The sequence below is a fragment of the Pararge aegeria genome, chromosome 8, assembly GCF_905163445.1.
Source record: "Pararge aegeria chromosome 8, ilParAegt1.1, whole genome shotgun sequence".
Classification (NCBI taxonomy): Eukaryota; Metazoa; Arthropoda; class Insecta; order Lepidoptera; family Nymphalidae; genus Pararge; species Pararge aegeria.
This window is the reverse complement of record NC_053187.1, coordinates 6,092,528-6,106,040: the sequence shown is the minus strand read 5'-3', so window position 1 is coordinate 6,106,040 and position 13,513 is coordinate 6,092,528. Positions and strand designations below refer to the sequence as shown.

At 35.4% G+C, this 13,513-nt stretch overlaps 1 protein-coding gene across 1 annotated transcript in view; it reads left to right on the top strand.

Moving 5' to 3' along the window:
• LOC120626102 (GATA-binding factor C-like) overlaps positions 1 to 7,900 on the top strand; it is a 138,086-nt gene extending 130,186 nt beyond the window's left edge. The window contains exons 5-7 of the mRNA XM_039893395.1: positions 5,590 to 5,809; positions 6,506 to 6,645; positions 7,709 to 7,900. Coding sequence (XP_039749329.1) covers positions 5,590 to 5,809; positions 6,506 to 6,645; positions 7,709 to 7,735 — 387 coding nt within the window. The 3' untranslated portion in view covers positions 7,736 to 7,900. The remainder of the gene's footprint in view (positions 1 to 5,589; positions 5,810 to 6,505; positions 6,646 to 7,708) is intronic.
• The last annotated feature ends 5,613 nt before the right edge of the window (positions 7,901 to 13,513 follow it).

Sequence of the window (13,513 nt, the reverse complement as noted above, 5' to 3'; positions counted from 1 at the left end):
GCGGAATGTTGCATGCAAAGTGCGTATATCGTTAGCGAGCGGATTCGCTGGCATACTCGTATGACCATGATATTTCTCTACGTAATTACTATGTTCGTACTCAACAAGCTGCGCTGAATTTAAAAGATTTTAAAATGATAATAGGTAATTTGAAATAATTGATTCTATAGAGTTAGTCAAGAGGTTAGTATGTACGACTGGGGATCACTAGGTATTGGGTTCCCAGACCAGCCAAAAGTATTTTTTTTATGTTAACTATACTTCAGCACTAAGGCCGAGGAATGAGAAGAGATACTCGGGGAAGAAGACGGCACAGTTCGATGAGTTTTTTGCCGAACTCCCTGACGCAGTGGTGAGCGCTTTGGTTTTGTGAGTGGAAGGTCCTGCTTTCGATAGCCGGCAGGCTAGATTCTCTCTGGGCTGGTCTGGTGGGAGTCTTTCGCTGTAGATTTAGAAAAGTAATGCCGCCAAGCAATTTAGAGTTCCGGTACGATGCCGCGTAGAAACCGATTAGGGCAATGGGTTTTAATACAATTCCGTAGTACATTAATTTAATCTATCTCGCAAGGTTTAGCCAGCGTTTGCAATGTAAGCACACAGAAATAAAGGCTTGCCAAAAATAAAAATGAATTGAATACATAAATAGATTACTATATCTAATTACACATAATATAGTAAGCTTTATAACTTATAACCTTATTGTTAAGAGATCGAGCCTTCCTGTATATCGTCGTCAGTGGGAACGGCGATGTAATTAACCTGACATAATAGCCAGTTATTAAGCAATTCCGTGGCAACATGGCGGGCGTCTGAAGACCTTAATCACTAACTGCACGTTATATAGCTACCTATGCACCTACGTTTAGATAGCCTTTCTTTATTCCTAATAATATTATTAATACGAAAGTCGATCTGTTTATTTGTCTGTTTCCTATGTCCGACTTAACCGTTGAATCCATCTTGGTGAAATATATCACACATGGAAATTAATTATTTCTGAAAACCTCCTGGGAAACCCGCGGCATCTCATTTAATAACATTAGTTGACTTTACAACGAATAATTGTTAATCTAGGTATAACAATTATTCATTGTAAAGTCAACATCTGATGCTCAAGTGACAGAGCGAAACGTGCGTGTTCGGCGTGGAGTATTGGTTGAAGGAATTATAAATAACATCGTACATAATCTCCTGCTTTTCGCGGAGTATCGCGGATTAAGCTAAATTTTCATAGTACAACATTTGTTATTTATGCAAAGTTTAACCTTTTTTTTATCTTGTCGAAATATTGCATAGAAAATGTTTGCACCCTCGAAACGGCTCGGCTATACGAAGCATTATATCTCGGGAAAATAAGGGATTCCTGCGAGATTAAAAAAAAATCCATGATAAAAGCGGACAGCGGGCAGCTGCTAGTTCCTATAAATATTGTAAATACGAACGTGCGTTTGCAGGTTTTTCATTTCATTTTGATTTGCTTTTCGATCTCTCGACTATGAAAAACGGATTAACGTTTTCTTTTTACATAGTTGTAGTTTATGGTCTGAAGGCTACTTTTTATCACAAATAAATGCAGAGATCGTATGGGATAAATCTAATGCGTAATTTTTTTACAAACTCTTCATGCTAAAATTGGTGAATAAAAGCTATGGAATAAACTGGATATTTTTACACCAAAAAAAACCAAAAAAAGAGGTTTACGTTTCAGTAGCAGCAACTCAAGACTTTAACATTCGTACTGACAAAGTCTGGCCGCTAAGCAATTTTAGCGTTCCGGTACGACGCTGCGTAAAATCCGAGTGGATGATGGAATAAATATAACTGGTGATCCCGCTACTATCTACCTTGCTTGCTGGCAATTTAGAATATAAAATAGAAGCAATACGCGAATAGCAAATGCAGGCGAAGTCAGGTACAGAGCTAGTGAGACTATAACCCTTAAAAGGAACTGATTGGCATGCAAAGAGCGTGCTGTGATGATTGCAAACTTGGTTGCATTTTCCTGCTTAAAGTTATTGTTTGTTTTTTGGTTCGCGGAATTCTTTTTTCCTATTTTATATAAGCAGTAGTTATCTTTCTGTTTAAGGATTAATCATAATAGAATCACCGGACGAGGTATAAATCGCTTAAGAGATAGACGCAAAATGTGTTTGTGAAACATTAATTTCTTATATTATTTGTTTACTTCTATGTTTTTGCCTTTCTCTTCAAGGAATACCTAATCATAATAGAAACACCGGACGAGGTATTAATTTCCTAACGGATAGACGCTAAAATGTTAAAAACTTTTTATTTTTTTAATTTTAATATCTCTAAATTTTACAACATAATACCACAAATATCATTGAAACTATTTCTGTTAATTCATTATTTCACGTTTAGGTATTTGCACTAAGGGACCAACAATATGTTGTACAGGAGCCCTAATCGATTTATTAACAGTTTCGTCAATGCCAGAACTGACCGCAGTAATCAGACTCCCAAAGTTTTAATATTTAGGTATAGTTAACCAGTGAACAACAGTCATTGACCTTTAACATTTTTGTAATATCTCTGATTCCACATTGTTTGCAGCAACTTTATTATTAAAAGTTTTTTTTGTCGGTAAATTTCACTGAAGTCACGAAAGTAACTATTGTTAAGTGACGAGCCTATGGTAGAGCTTGCTTGCTTAGAAGATGTCATCATATTCACTCTTTATTTAAAAGTACGCAAAGCACAAAACGGATGCCGTAAGGATTTTCGTAATTTTTGCGACTGAGTATTTATTTAAACTCTTTATTTGTACACCACTACATAGTTTGGAAAATATAGGACGAATAGAGAGAAACACAAAGACTGGAGTTACAAAACGCGGCCTTATTGCTTAGAAGCGATCTCTGCCAGGCGAACTTAGAATTAGGACAACAAGAGCGAGACCAAATAGGTGGTGTAAAATTATTATAAACCTACATTCAAATAACTACATATGTATACATAAACAAAAATATAAATATTATTCAAATGTTGGGAAAGAAATACTATGTAATCAATGTAGGATTACTGATTATTTTAGGTACGTTAAATTTAAAAAAAAGGTGAAATGGAAAGTTCACTGAGCATTCAGTTCAGTTGCATTTTAGGACGCGTTTTAGTTTGAAACGTTCTAACTTTGAATGCGCTCATGTCACGCTCTTGAGTTTAAATGTAGTATACCAACTACGTAACGGTGCAGATCCTTACGATGCAATGCCACGATTATGGAAGGTCATTTAAGCTGGCAATTGGAGTAAAACGTGCGTGCTAATTCCCAATGTCCCTAATACGTTCCTACGAATCGCCCACACATAGCGACGCATACCGCGACGTCGCCGGCGTGCAATTGAAGCAATATAAAATGCATTAACATTAGCGCGCATGCCGGCAGATTTAGCGCACGTAATTGGGTCATTGTGAAGCCTTCGTGCCTGAAGACAATGCAAGTAGGAACGGGAAGCCACGACGAAGAAGATATAAACAACCGTTGGAACAGGTTGGGCTGTTCAATTAAATGTTATAATAAAAAAATGACTATTGGTATGCTTCCAGCATAAAAAGGTAGTTAGGCGGGTAAATAACATAATAATAGACATCATCGAGAAAATAGCGGTTAGAGGAAGAAGGTTAATAAAGTTTACGAAACAAAGATAGAGGCACCTAACTTACAAAGGTTACGGTAGCAGATTATGATAAAAACTTATCAGTTATGAAGTAATACTATACTAAATGGTAGAAGGTTGAGGTATTAGATGAAATAAATTTGGTAACACTACTCGAGTACTTACCTAACACCAAAAGCGCAAACAAGATCAGGTCATGCGCTTGAGCGTCCCGGCGCAATGAAATCGTGCGTTTAGGCCACATGCCGCCGCAAACTTCCACGGAAGGCGATGAATAACTCATTGTCCGTCCGTCCGTCCGTCGTGACGCACGCTTCGTGGAAGTAACGATGCAATGCAGAAAGTGACCGAGATACTTGACCCGCGAAATGCACAAATATGAAAGTGCATTTCGCACGGGAACAATGAAATTGTCCGATGCTTTCAACGGGACCGCGCTAGAAAACGTCGACACTCGAGATGCATGTGAACTCCGCGTAAATTATGAAAGTAAAGAAGGAGCCAAGTATACTCTCGAATTATTTATATATTACATTCCCTTTATATTTTTAGTTAACTTAAGAAACTGGTTGTAATATTATGTTACGAAAATATTTAAAATATATTAAATACAACGATCATCCTTGAATAATTCTTACCATGATTGTCTTGCATTTTAACAAAATCCATATCTTTCATATTTTTATGATTCTGTTTTCAAGTCATCATCTTTGCATCTCCATCGTCATCTAAATCATCTTTTAATATTTCTTCTTTACTAAAATCTTCTTTTTAGTTTTTTCTTTGTACAAGTAGAAACAATTCTTACTATGGTTAAATTCCCCTACCAAGGAAAGCAGAATTTTTTCTCTTGTCTTATATCCCAAAATCCCCATTTAGTCGGGTATTTTCTTATTTAAATTAGAGTTCAAAAACGACAGTTATTAGAATTTCATTATTTGTTTTTACGATGTTACTAACATCAAAAGTTTCGAAATAAACTTGGCCAATGCTGTATACAACATTCATTCAAAAAACATTGTCTGTGCGCACTAATAAAGACGATTCTCGCCATTTCGGCATTAAAATGCGCGATGACGCAACCCAAGTTTCCCACCAAATGTGAACAAATGTAGTCACAAAGTGCATCGATGCAGTAATTAGGATGCGTCGTAGGTCCACTTCACGCATGTCGGCTTCGACCACCAAACAGCTAAATATTCGCACACAGCCCATTGTGATACCATTTTATGGTCTCGGCTCGCCTTTATACTTCTTACTTAGCATTCCAAATTAGTTTGCAAACGTTTTTTTATACAGCTTTAATGTCATGTCATAGCAATAAAGTGGGAACGCGTTGGTAAGACTGAGTCAGGCCGCTACGATTGTTAACCTCGTGTTAACCGAGCTCGATATTAAATTATAAATTTGCACTGTTATTATATGTGACCAAACTTCTAAATACAGCAAATACTCATGATTATTTGATTTGTTATTCATATTCCGTACTGCGTTAATATCAAGATATTAAAGAGATTTCAAGATATTTTAAAGTAGGCAGTAACAAGTTAAAAAGCCCATTTTGTTAAATTTTATAATTTTTATTAGTGTTTTTAACTACCCTTGGAGGAATTATCAATTTTGTAGATTTAAAAAGCATAAAAAATAGAACCTGCGACTCTGGCAATCGCGGCCTGAGCGCTTTTTCCAATTAAGCTACGGCTCTCCTACCATCGATGCCGAAATAAGTATATGCCTTTTTACATCAGTCATCTAGTAGAAACGTTGCATTTTGTTAAAGGTATGCCTTTTCATCTTGCGGAAATTGTGTTAACAAGTTTCTCGTAACAAATTTAAAAATGATTACTAGGTAGGAATCTCAAGAGAAAACCTTTGTAATTGGAAGATAACTTGTTTCCATCTGAGACCATGCGAATAAAATCAATTCAAAAATGTATTTTCTTTGACCCAGGTAAACCGGCCATTGACGATGAAGAAAGAAGGCATCCAGACGCGGAACCGCAAGCTGAGCAGTAAAAGTAAGAAGAAGAAGGGGGGCATGGGCATGGGCATGGGTGGTGGCGGTGCGTGTGCGCTTGCTTTAGGCGGGGTCATGGGGGACATGATCAAGCCCCTCGGCGATGCTACCAAAGGCTTTGGGGGCTCGGCATTTCCTTCAGCTATGGATTTCGGTAAGCCTTAGCATGATATTTTGAAATTGAGTTCTATCATCAACTGTAAGATTTAAAATTTGATCTTAAAAAAATTAAGTGTTATGAATCTATTTTGGGTATTAATGCATTTTCAAATTTTGATGTTTTATTTTGAATTTCTTGTTGAAGAAAAATAATGTTATAATTTAAAGTATATGCAGACTTAAGTCTTGGTAGAAAAAAAGAGCCTTGAGACGGTATTCCAAGAAAATGCAAGATATTGTATGAGGGAAGTAGCATTGCCGCTGTCACCACCACATATGCGCATATGTCCCACCTTTTTTTTTTCTTAGTGTTTACTAGAAATACAGCTATCTCGGAATAAACTATCACTTATATTTGACCACTTGTTATGGTACCGTAAAGGACCTTTTACCATCTACTCTAATACTAACCGTCATAAAACGAGTCTGCAAAGTTTGTTTGTTTGTTTGAATGCTGTATTGTACACGCACGTTATATACAAAGTAAACACATATACAGATGATAATTAGAAAAGAGAATAGAGCGTGCAAAGGCGGTCTTATCACTAAAGCGCTCTCTTCCAGACAACCTTTAAAGGTAGGAAAGACGAAGGAACGGGTTGGAGCAGCAATTTAAGTTCTGTAACATATGTGAGCAAGTTTGCTAGCAAAGATTTTCTTGAATCATCTCAGTTCTATCTTTTTTCTACAGGTCAGCATCAAGTAGGCCTCGTGCATCCTGCGGCAGCGCACATGTCCCATTGGTACGGCGCGCCGCACCAAGGATTTGCTCCTCCGCCAACGTCACATAATCCGTACCATCACCATCACCTTGCGCAACTAAATTCTATGGTGAGTTTTTCTGTTTAGTTGAATTTTGACTAGAAGCAGGCGTTTTTGGAATCTCATGCTAAACAACACATAATTAAGAGCATACAGAAACCGTGTACACGACTAAAATTAAAGCATTAAAAAACCACTCCACTTTAGTAGTATTTCTCGAAAAGGCGGTTAGTTTTTTCATACAATGGCGTGCATAGAGGTTATGCACAGGGTAAGTGGATGATATAAAATTAATGTGAGCAAGTAAATGGTACTGACTTCATACCATTTAGCAGTTGACAGTAACTATTGTACCTAATCATCTAAATGTTTGTCATTAAATGGGAATGAGCAGAAAGTTTGTGAGCTAGCAACATTCTGTGGGTGTGAAGTGAGACGTGTTCTGGGCGTTTTCGTTGATTTTGCACTGCATACTATAATGGCTGAATGAACATTCTGTATGTTCTTAATTCAGTGCTAAACAATAAACATTCAGTTAAATAGAAACACTTTATTGCACATAAATACAGCGAAATAATTTTATCACAAACAACAACATTCAAAGGCGGTCTTATTGCTAAAGCAATATCTTCCAGACAACCCTTGACCAATTTACCTTTAGTATTAATTATTTGTTTTAAACTACACAATAAATTACCAATTGCGAAAATAAATAGCGTATTGTCAAGATGCTTACAAATTTAATAAAATATCTGACACATATAAACTGTAGTTATTGAAAGTTTTATTATTTAGTCACTTAAGTAAAACTACTGAAACAAAAGTAAATATGTCTAGAAATGTGGAGAATCAAGTTCTATTAGGATATATTATTGTTACGAAATTTTTAACCACTACAATCCATTTATTTTAACGTAAAACATTTACATACGGAGTTTATTTTATTAAATTAATAAAATTACCGAGAGAATTTGTTTTAATGATTTGATGTCACTCTTTTCATTTTAATTTATTGTAGCGTTAAATTTATCTGCACGCTGCCTTACGCAGATCGCTACCAGAGATAAGCCATAGAGTCTATTTATTTAAACCTTTTCTACGTACTTGTTTTAACAGATGTTTTTATTTCCAGACCGGCTGGAGGAGTGAGTATACGTGATAAGTCAACCAAACAGGAGCATAACATGGTTTGCCGGTGATTATGTAGGCATAAAGTCCCTCGGATGGAGCGACCCAAAACAAAGGCATCACAAAAATAAAAACTGTGATTCCACTTATTATAATAAACTTAACTGAAGCGTTTCTTTTATAGCAAAACGTTTCATGACTACGTTTGAATACACAATAATGTTATATTAATGATTTGAAGCGTTTGAATTAACCACGCGATATCAGTTATGTTTATGTTGAAGGCAAAGGTGCGTAATATATTTCATACGGTTAGTCATAAAACGTTTTGCATTAAAAGTGTTAATATCCTACACGTCACACTAATTTATAAGACTGTTGGACAGAATTGATGTTTGTAACGCTATACAAGCGCATATATCTACAACATGAACTGAAGAACATATCTGATATGTATATAAAATCCAATGAGGTACCCTACCCAGTGAAAGGCTTTTATATTCCGTCATATTGATCCCTAAAAGTATTAAAATCTTTGCGTCGTGTTCCACTGAACTGTCTAATGAATAAAAATCCGCGGTGTGGCACCAAAAATTTTACAAATTCGACTGCGTACACTTTAGTGCTGCCATACCTAGTGAAAGCACATCAGTATACTGTGGTAGTAGCGTTAAGCCAGATAACTTTGCTTTTCAGTGTAATTTTGTTAGCAACGCCATTTTGTTTTCCTTGAAAACTTTATCGAAATACCATTTATATATATATACAACTAAAATGTATATACCCATTTTTTTGCAGACTGTCACATTCACATTGAAAAGCAAATAGTTACCAACACAATAATGGATTCCAGATCGATGTTCTTACATGAGCATTTTTAGTACTGCTGCGTTTTACCTTATGATAGGATATCTATGATGAATTGCAATGCAAAAGTTTCCATAAACGGATACATATGAGTTGTATAGAAAACTAATATTGAACAGAGAAATTGTATGAATTTAGTAGTTCAGTGTGATTCGATTCTATGATAATTTTACAAGATAAAGTAACTAGCGAAATTGTACAGTATTATAATATAGTTAAGGTCGGTTACTATGTCCGCTTAGATGATTTATTATATAAATATATAAGTAGGTACTGTTCTTAAACAATTTATGTATTTTGTACATAATATCTTATTAAGTTATATTCCGTTCCTGTATAGATTGTTTTTATTTTTGTGTTATTGTATTTAATTTGAACTGTTCAGTTCGCTATAGGAATTGTGATGTGTTCAAAAAAAATATTCCAGATATTTCTTTTGTAAATTCGATTCGTGTAGTCTTATTAAAATGCAATAGTAATTTATATAAATAGTTGTAATTCGTGCGAGTTGTAAATAAAATTACGGTGAAAATATAATCAGTATGGAGGACTGCTATTCCTGGGGATATCAACCGAAAGTTTCTTATTTAATACAATTCAAGGTCACAACATTGGTTATAAACAAATTTTTGTAAATTTATATTAATTTTTGCGTTAAAAAATATTCCAATATTTTGTATTACGGTAAATTCATAAAATTAAGATAATATTGTGTGGCCATAAATTTAAAATGAAACATTGTTTTTAAGAGCGTTGATTTAACTAAAGTGAAGACGAAAACAATGTTTCCATACCTATCAGTATGTAAATATAAACAATGTAAAAATGACCTTAGAAAATAAATCTATCAAAATAATAAAATGTAAATTAGCAATCACCGCAGAACAGCCTGTAACGATATCCCGTACCTAAAGTTTTTAGTTTTTAAAACAAAACATTGTGAAGTTGTGTATTTTAAATAAAATTGCGAATAAATTATCAATACTTATTGATATTTCAGTACGACTTTTTATTTACGAAACAGCCTTTTCATGCATTGAACTATAAATGTTTTCCCATTCAATCATTTTACCTATGAAGTTCATAATGCTTGGCGAAGGCTGCTTATCTTCTAATAGAGACATTTCGAACACCACCACGATAATGATCGTTATCAAGGCGTGTGAAGTCTACCAATTTTAACTTGGCGTGGTTGACTACGGTCTAAACCCTTCTCATTCTGTGAGGAGAGACGTGCCCAGAAGGCCGCTAATGGTTTGATGATGATGATATCAGATTCTAGTGATTGATCCATGGGGAACAACGGCTTATGGAACTCTTAAGACACAGTGGCAAAGTTAAATTGGACCATCGAAGTAGGTCATCGATCCGGTCACAGGCTAGGGTCAACGTTGCATTGATTTGTGTTTTTGCAACAATGCGAGTGGCATGTGATCGAAAAAGGTTATTAAGAAAGCTGGCAATGTAAAATACACAACAGTCTTCTATGAAACTGAAAGATTTTTCATAACACGTCAATACGTGTTAGAGAGAAGGATTTTTCTATTTTACGTGTACCTATTCTGCTTAATGTCTGCTTCGTTCAAAAACCTTAAACAAGCGAATACAAGCTACACTATACAAATATAAAGCAAATATGAGAAGCGCAAAACAAGTAACGATATGGCAAAATAGCCAAACATGAAGTAAATGTGGGACCCTTTTATCAAGATAGGATATCGGACGATACTCAGTCAAAGGGATCCCCGAAAATCCATAGCATACATTTACAATGTAGACAGAATTAAATTAGAAACCGATTCAATTGACCGTCCGCCGTCTTACGTTGGGCATAAGTCACCGGATCAATTCCACCATTCCGCAGAAAAACGTCCAAAAGTGCCACTTATCTCCCGGCAAATTGAAAATGCAGCCGGCCGTGTGATTGTCGCGCAACGGGGCCGCTGCCTGCGACATACGGACCTATTCAATTTTAATCGCATTTCAGAAGAAAGGGCACCGGATAATGTACCTATAAAACGCTCCCCGATGATAGGCCTTACTTAATATGTTGGTTTTATTTGCGGTCCGGATTTTAAGGGTGGCGTTGTGGTACACAATTAATGTTTGCGATTGATCTTTTTAAGTCGAAGGATTTCGCTAGTTTGTAAGCGTTCTCGCTTCGGCGGATTTGCGGTTGACGTGGCCAGCTGGATGGAAATAGTCTTGTAAACAAATATCTGGAGTTATAAAAAATGAAATAGATTTCGAATGGCTTTATAAATTCTTAATCTCTGAAGTTCTGTCTCTCTAAGAATTTATATAAAGTTTGATACTTTGATAATAAGAATATACGTCTACAGACTTTCGGGTACTAGATATCGGTAAACAGAATAGCAACTATCAAAGTCAAAGCAGAGTCAAATATTTCTTTATTCAAATAGGCACATAGATGGCACTTTTGATGCGTAAATTACATGTAAAATATGACATAGAAGTGAGTTGATGGCGATAACTAAATTTGTCAACTTAAAACTAAAGCTACGAGAGTTCCAAACCCGCCCTGGTCTTTAGGTCAGCTTTTTGAACCTTTAGAAGATAGAGTCATTACAAACAGCGGTACCTTTAAGAAAACGTTTTTAAAACTAGATTATACGTATTCGTGCGACTTAAAAAATGACCATGAATTATTTAGCATACTATAGGTATGTTATAAATGTTGGAGCTGAGTCATGTTATTCCACGATCCCTACTTGTATGATAAATGTGAAAGTGTGTTTGTTGGTATGTCGTTTGTTTGGTTTTTTCTTACACGTTGCAATAGACCGAGGGATAAAGTTTTTGGAAAGAGTTCACTTTTATCCTGGATCCTGGCTTGTACGGTAGTACAGTTCCTGGGAGTATTCTTACCAATGCGCAATTCCTAATAATATCTATTAGGTACACAATTAAATGGCTGATTTTAATAATCTTTTTACGAAGTTATTCGGGTCTTGAAGTAACTGATGATTTCTTTCTTTCTTGGAGTAATTATTGTTACTTATTATTACTAAATATAAATGTGTTTGTTGCTTTGTGCTTCTTTAACGCAGCAACTTTCAAATGCGAAATTTCTGTAGTAATAATGTTACACATTTATATATAAATATGTAATATTATAGTAATATATATAGTACAGGAACGCGAAGCCACGGGCAGTGCTAGTATTTTATACTTAATTTTAACCTAGTAAAACTCTGATGCTAATTAAAAAAAATTACCAGCCTTCGCAACTGACGTAGGCAAGAAATATTAAGTACGAATAAAAAATGTACAAAAAAACAGAGTTCGCCTTTCAAAAATGGCATGGTTTATTTTAAGCTGGGACACAAGACAACCGCATAAGTCACTACGTACCCGCTGGTGATATATGCGATACTAGCGCGGGAAAAAATGTCCCGCTGCAAAAACCGCGCCATCACTCCACGGGATTTATTGCGTGTGGCAACACCGCGGAATATTTCGAGGCATATGATGACACAGTTTAACAAATGCGCAGATGGACGAAAACCTAAGCCTAACGGCGACGTGTAGTAAGTATTTAACTTTGAAATACTTCCGAATACATAAATTGACGATCACTATACTTCAAGTTACACCTACGAGCGAAAGTGTGCTTGCTCGCTTCGCCTTCTTTAAAATTTCGTTCAGGATCATTTCAACTTACGGGACTTGAAAGGCAGAAGTACTCAAAATGGATTCTATGTGTTATATCTAGTAATCCTACATACTATTAGGGAAGACATTAGCATTTTATGAAATGTATAAAATTTATATTATATATATATATAATTATATATATATAAAACAAAAAATATATATATATTTATATGGTATATATATATATATATACATACCATATAAATATATATATTTTTTTTTTGTTTTTTTATTTTTTTTTAATTTATTTACCTATGCACCATGGCCACAGCTTGTCCCTGTTCCAAGCTTATAGATTAAATTTTTCTTTCTCTTGGGCGCTATCCTCATCTAGGTATATCTTCATGCACTAGAGAGCGCGAAAGTTATGCTAAAACCTTACGAATGTAACTCCAACTGTTCACTTTGTAGCTGAGTAACGGGAACACTTCCGCATAATATGACTGCAACTCAGCCATAATCGACACTCAAAGAAGATTCTCCAAGGACAAAAGGCCTAGCTAAACTGTACGATCTGTAAACTGTGGCAATGCTGGGCGCATATTCTTACACCTAAGCGGGAATGCGCGTACCCCCCGATGTGACGGAACTTCGCACTTGGCTAAATTACGACTGTAAAACTGCTGTATTTCCTCCCAACAAAGGCTTTACTCGCACCAGTGTATATATGTAACTCGAGCCTAAATTGAATTGAGATAAGGCAATTGAAAAATGTGAAGACGTAAGAATAATGACTGAAGTGTATATTGTTACCGAAATATTCACTTCATAGGAAGAATAGACCAGAAATATTACTCAATATAATAATATTTGTTAGGTACGACCAAAGTTTGGCACAAAAGGTTAACAATAAGAATTAAAATTCTATTGCAACTATATGATGGCTGTATGCTCTCTACGCAGCACGAAAAGATTTGAAGTATAAGGGCTTGGTTAGTATTACTACTTAAAACTTAAAACTACTTTTAAATTCAAAATTCATTTATTTCAAGTAGGCCTACTATAAGCACTTTTGATAAGTCTGTCTGTGTATAGTGACTCTACCACCGGTTCGGAAGGCAATTTCTACCGAGAAGAAGCCGGCAAGAAACTCAGCAGTTGCTCTTTTCCAATATCAACAATTTACATTTTACATTTTAAAAATTATTTTTCTATCTTGTGAGAGATGAAAGCGGACCCGGATGCTTCTAAACATTGTCATTAAGGAATTCATCAGTTGTATAGTACCTCGCTGTAATAAATGTGTTTTAACACATTCTTTAAA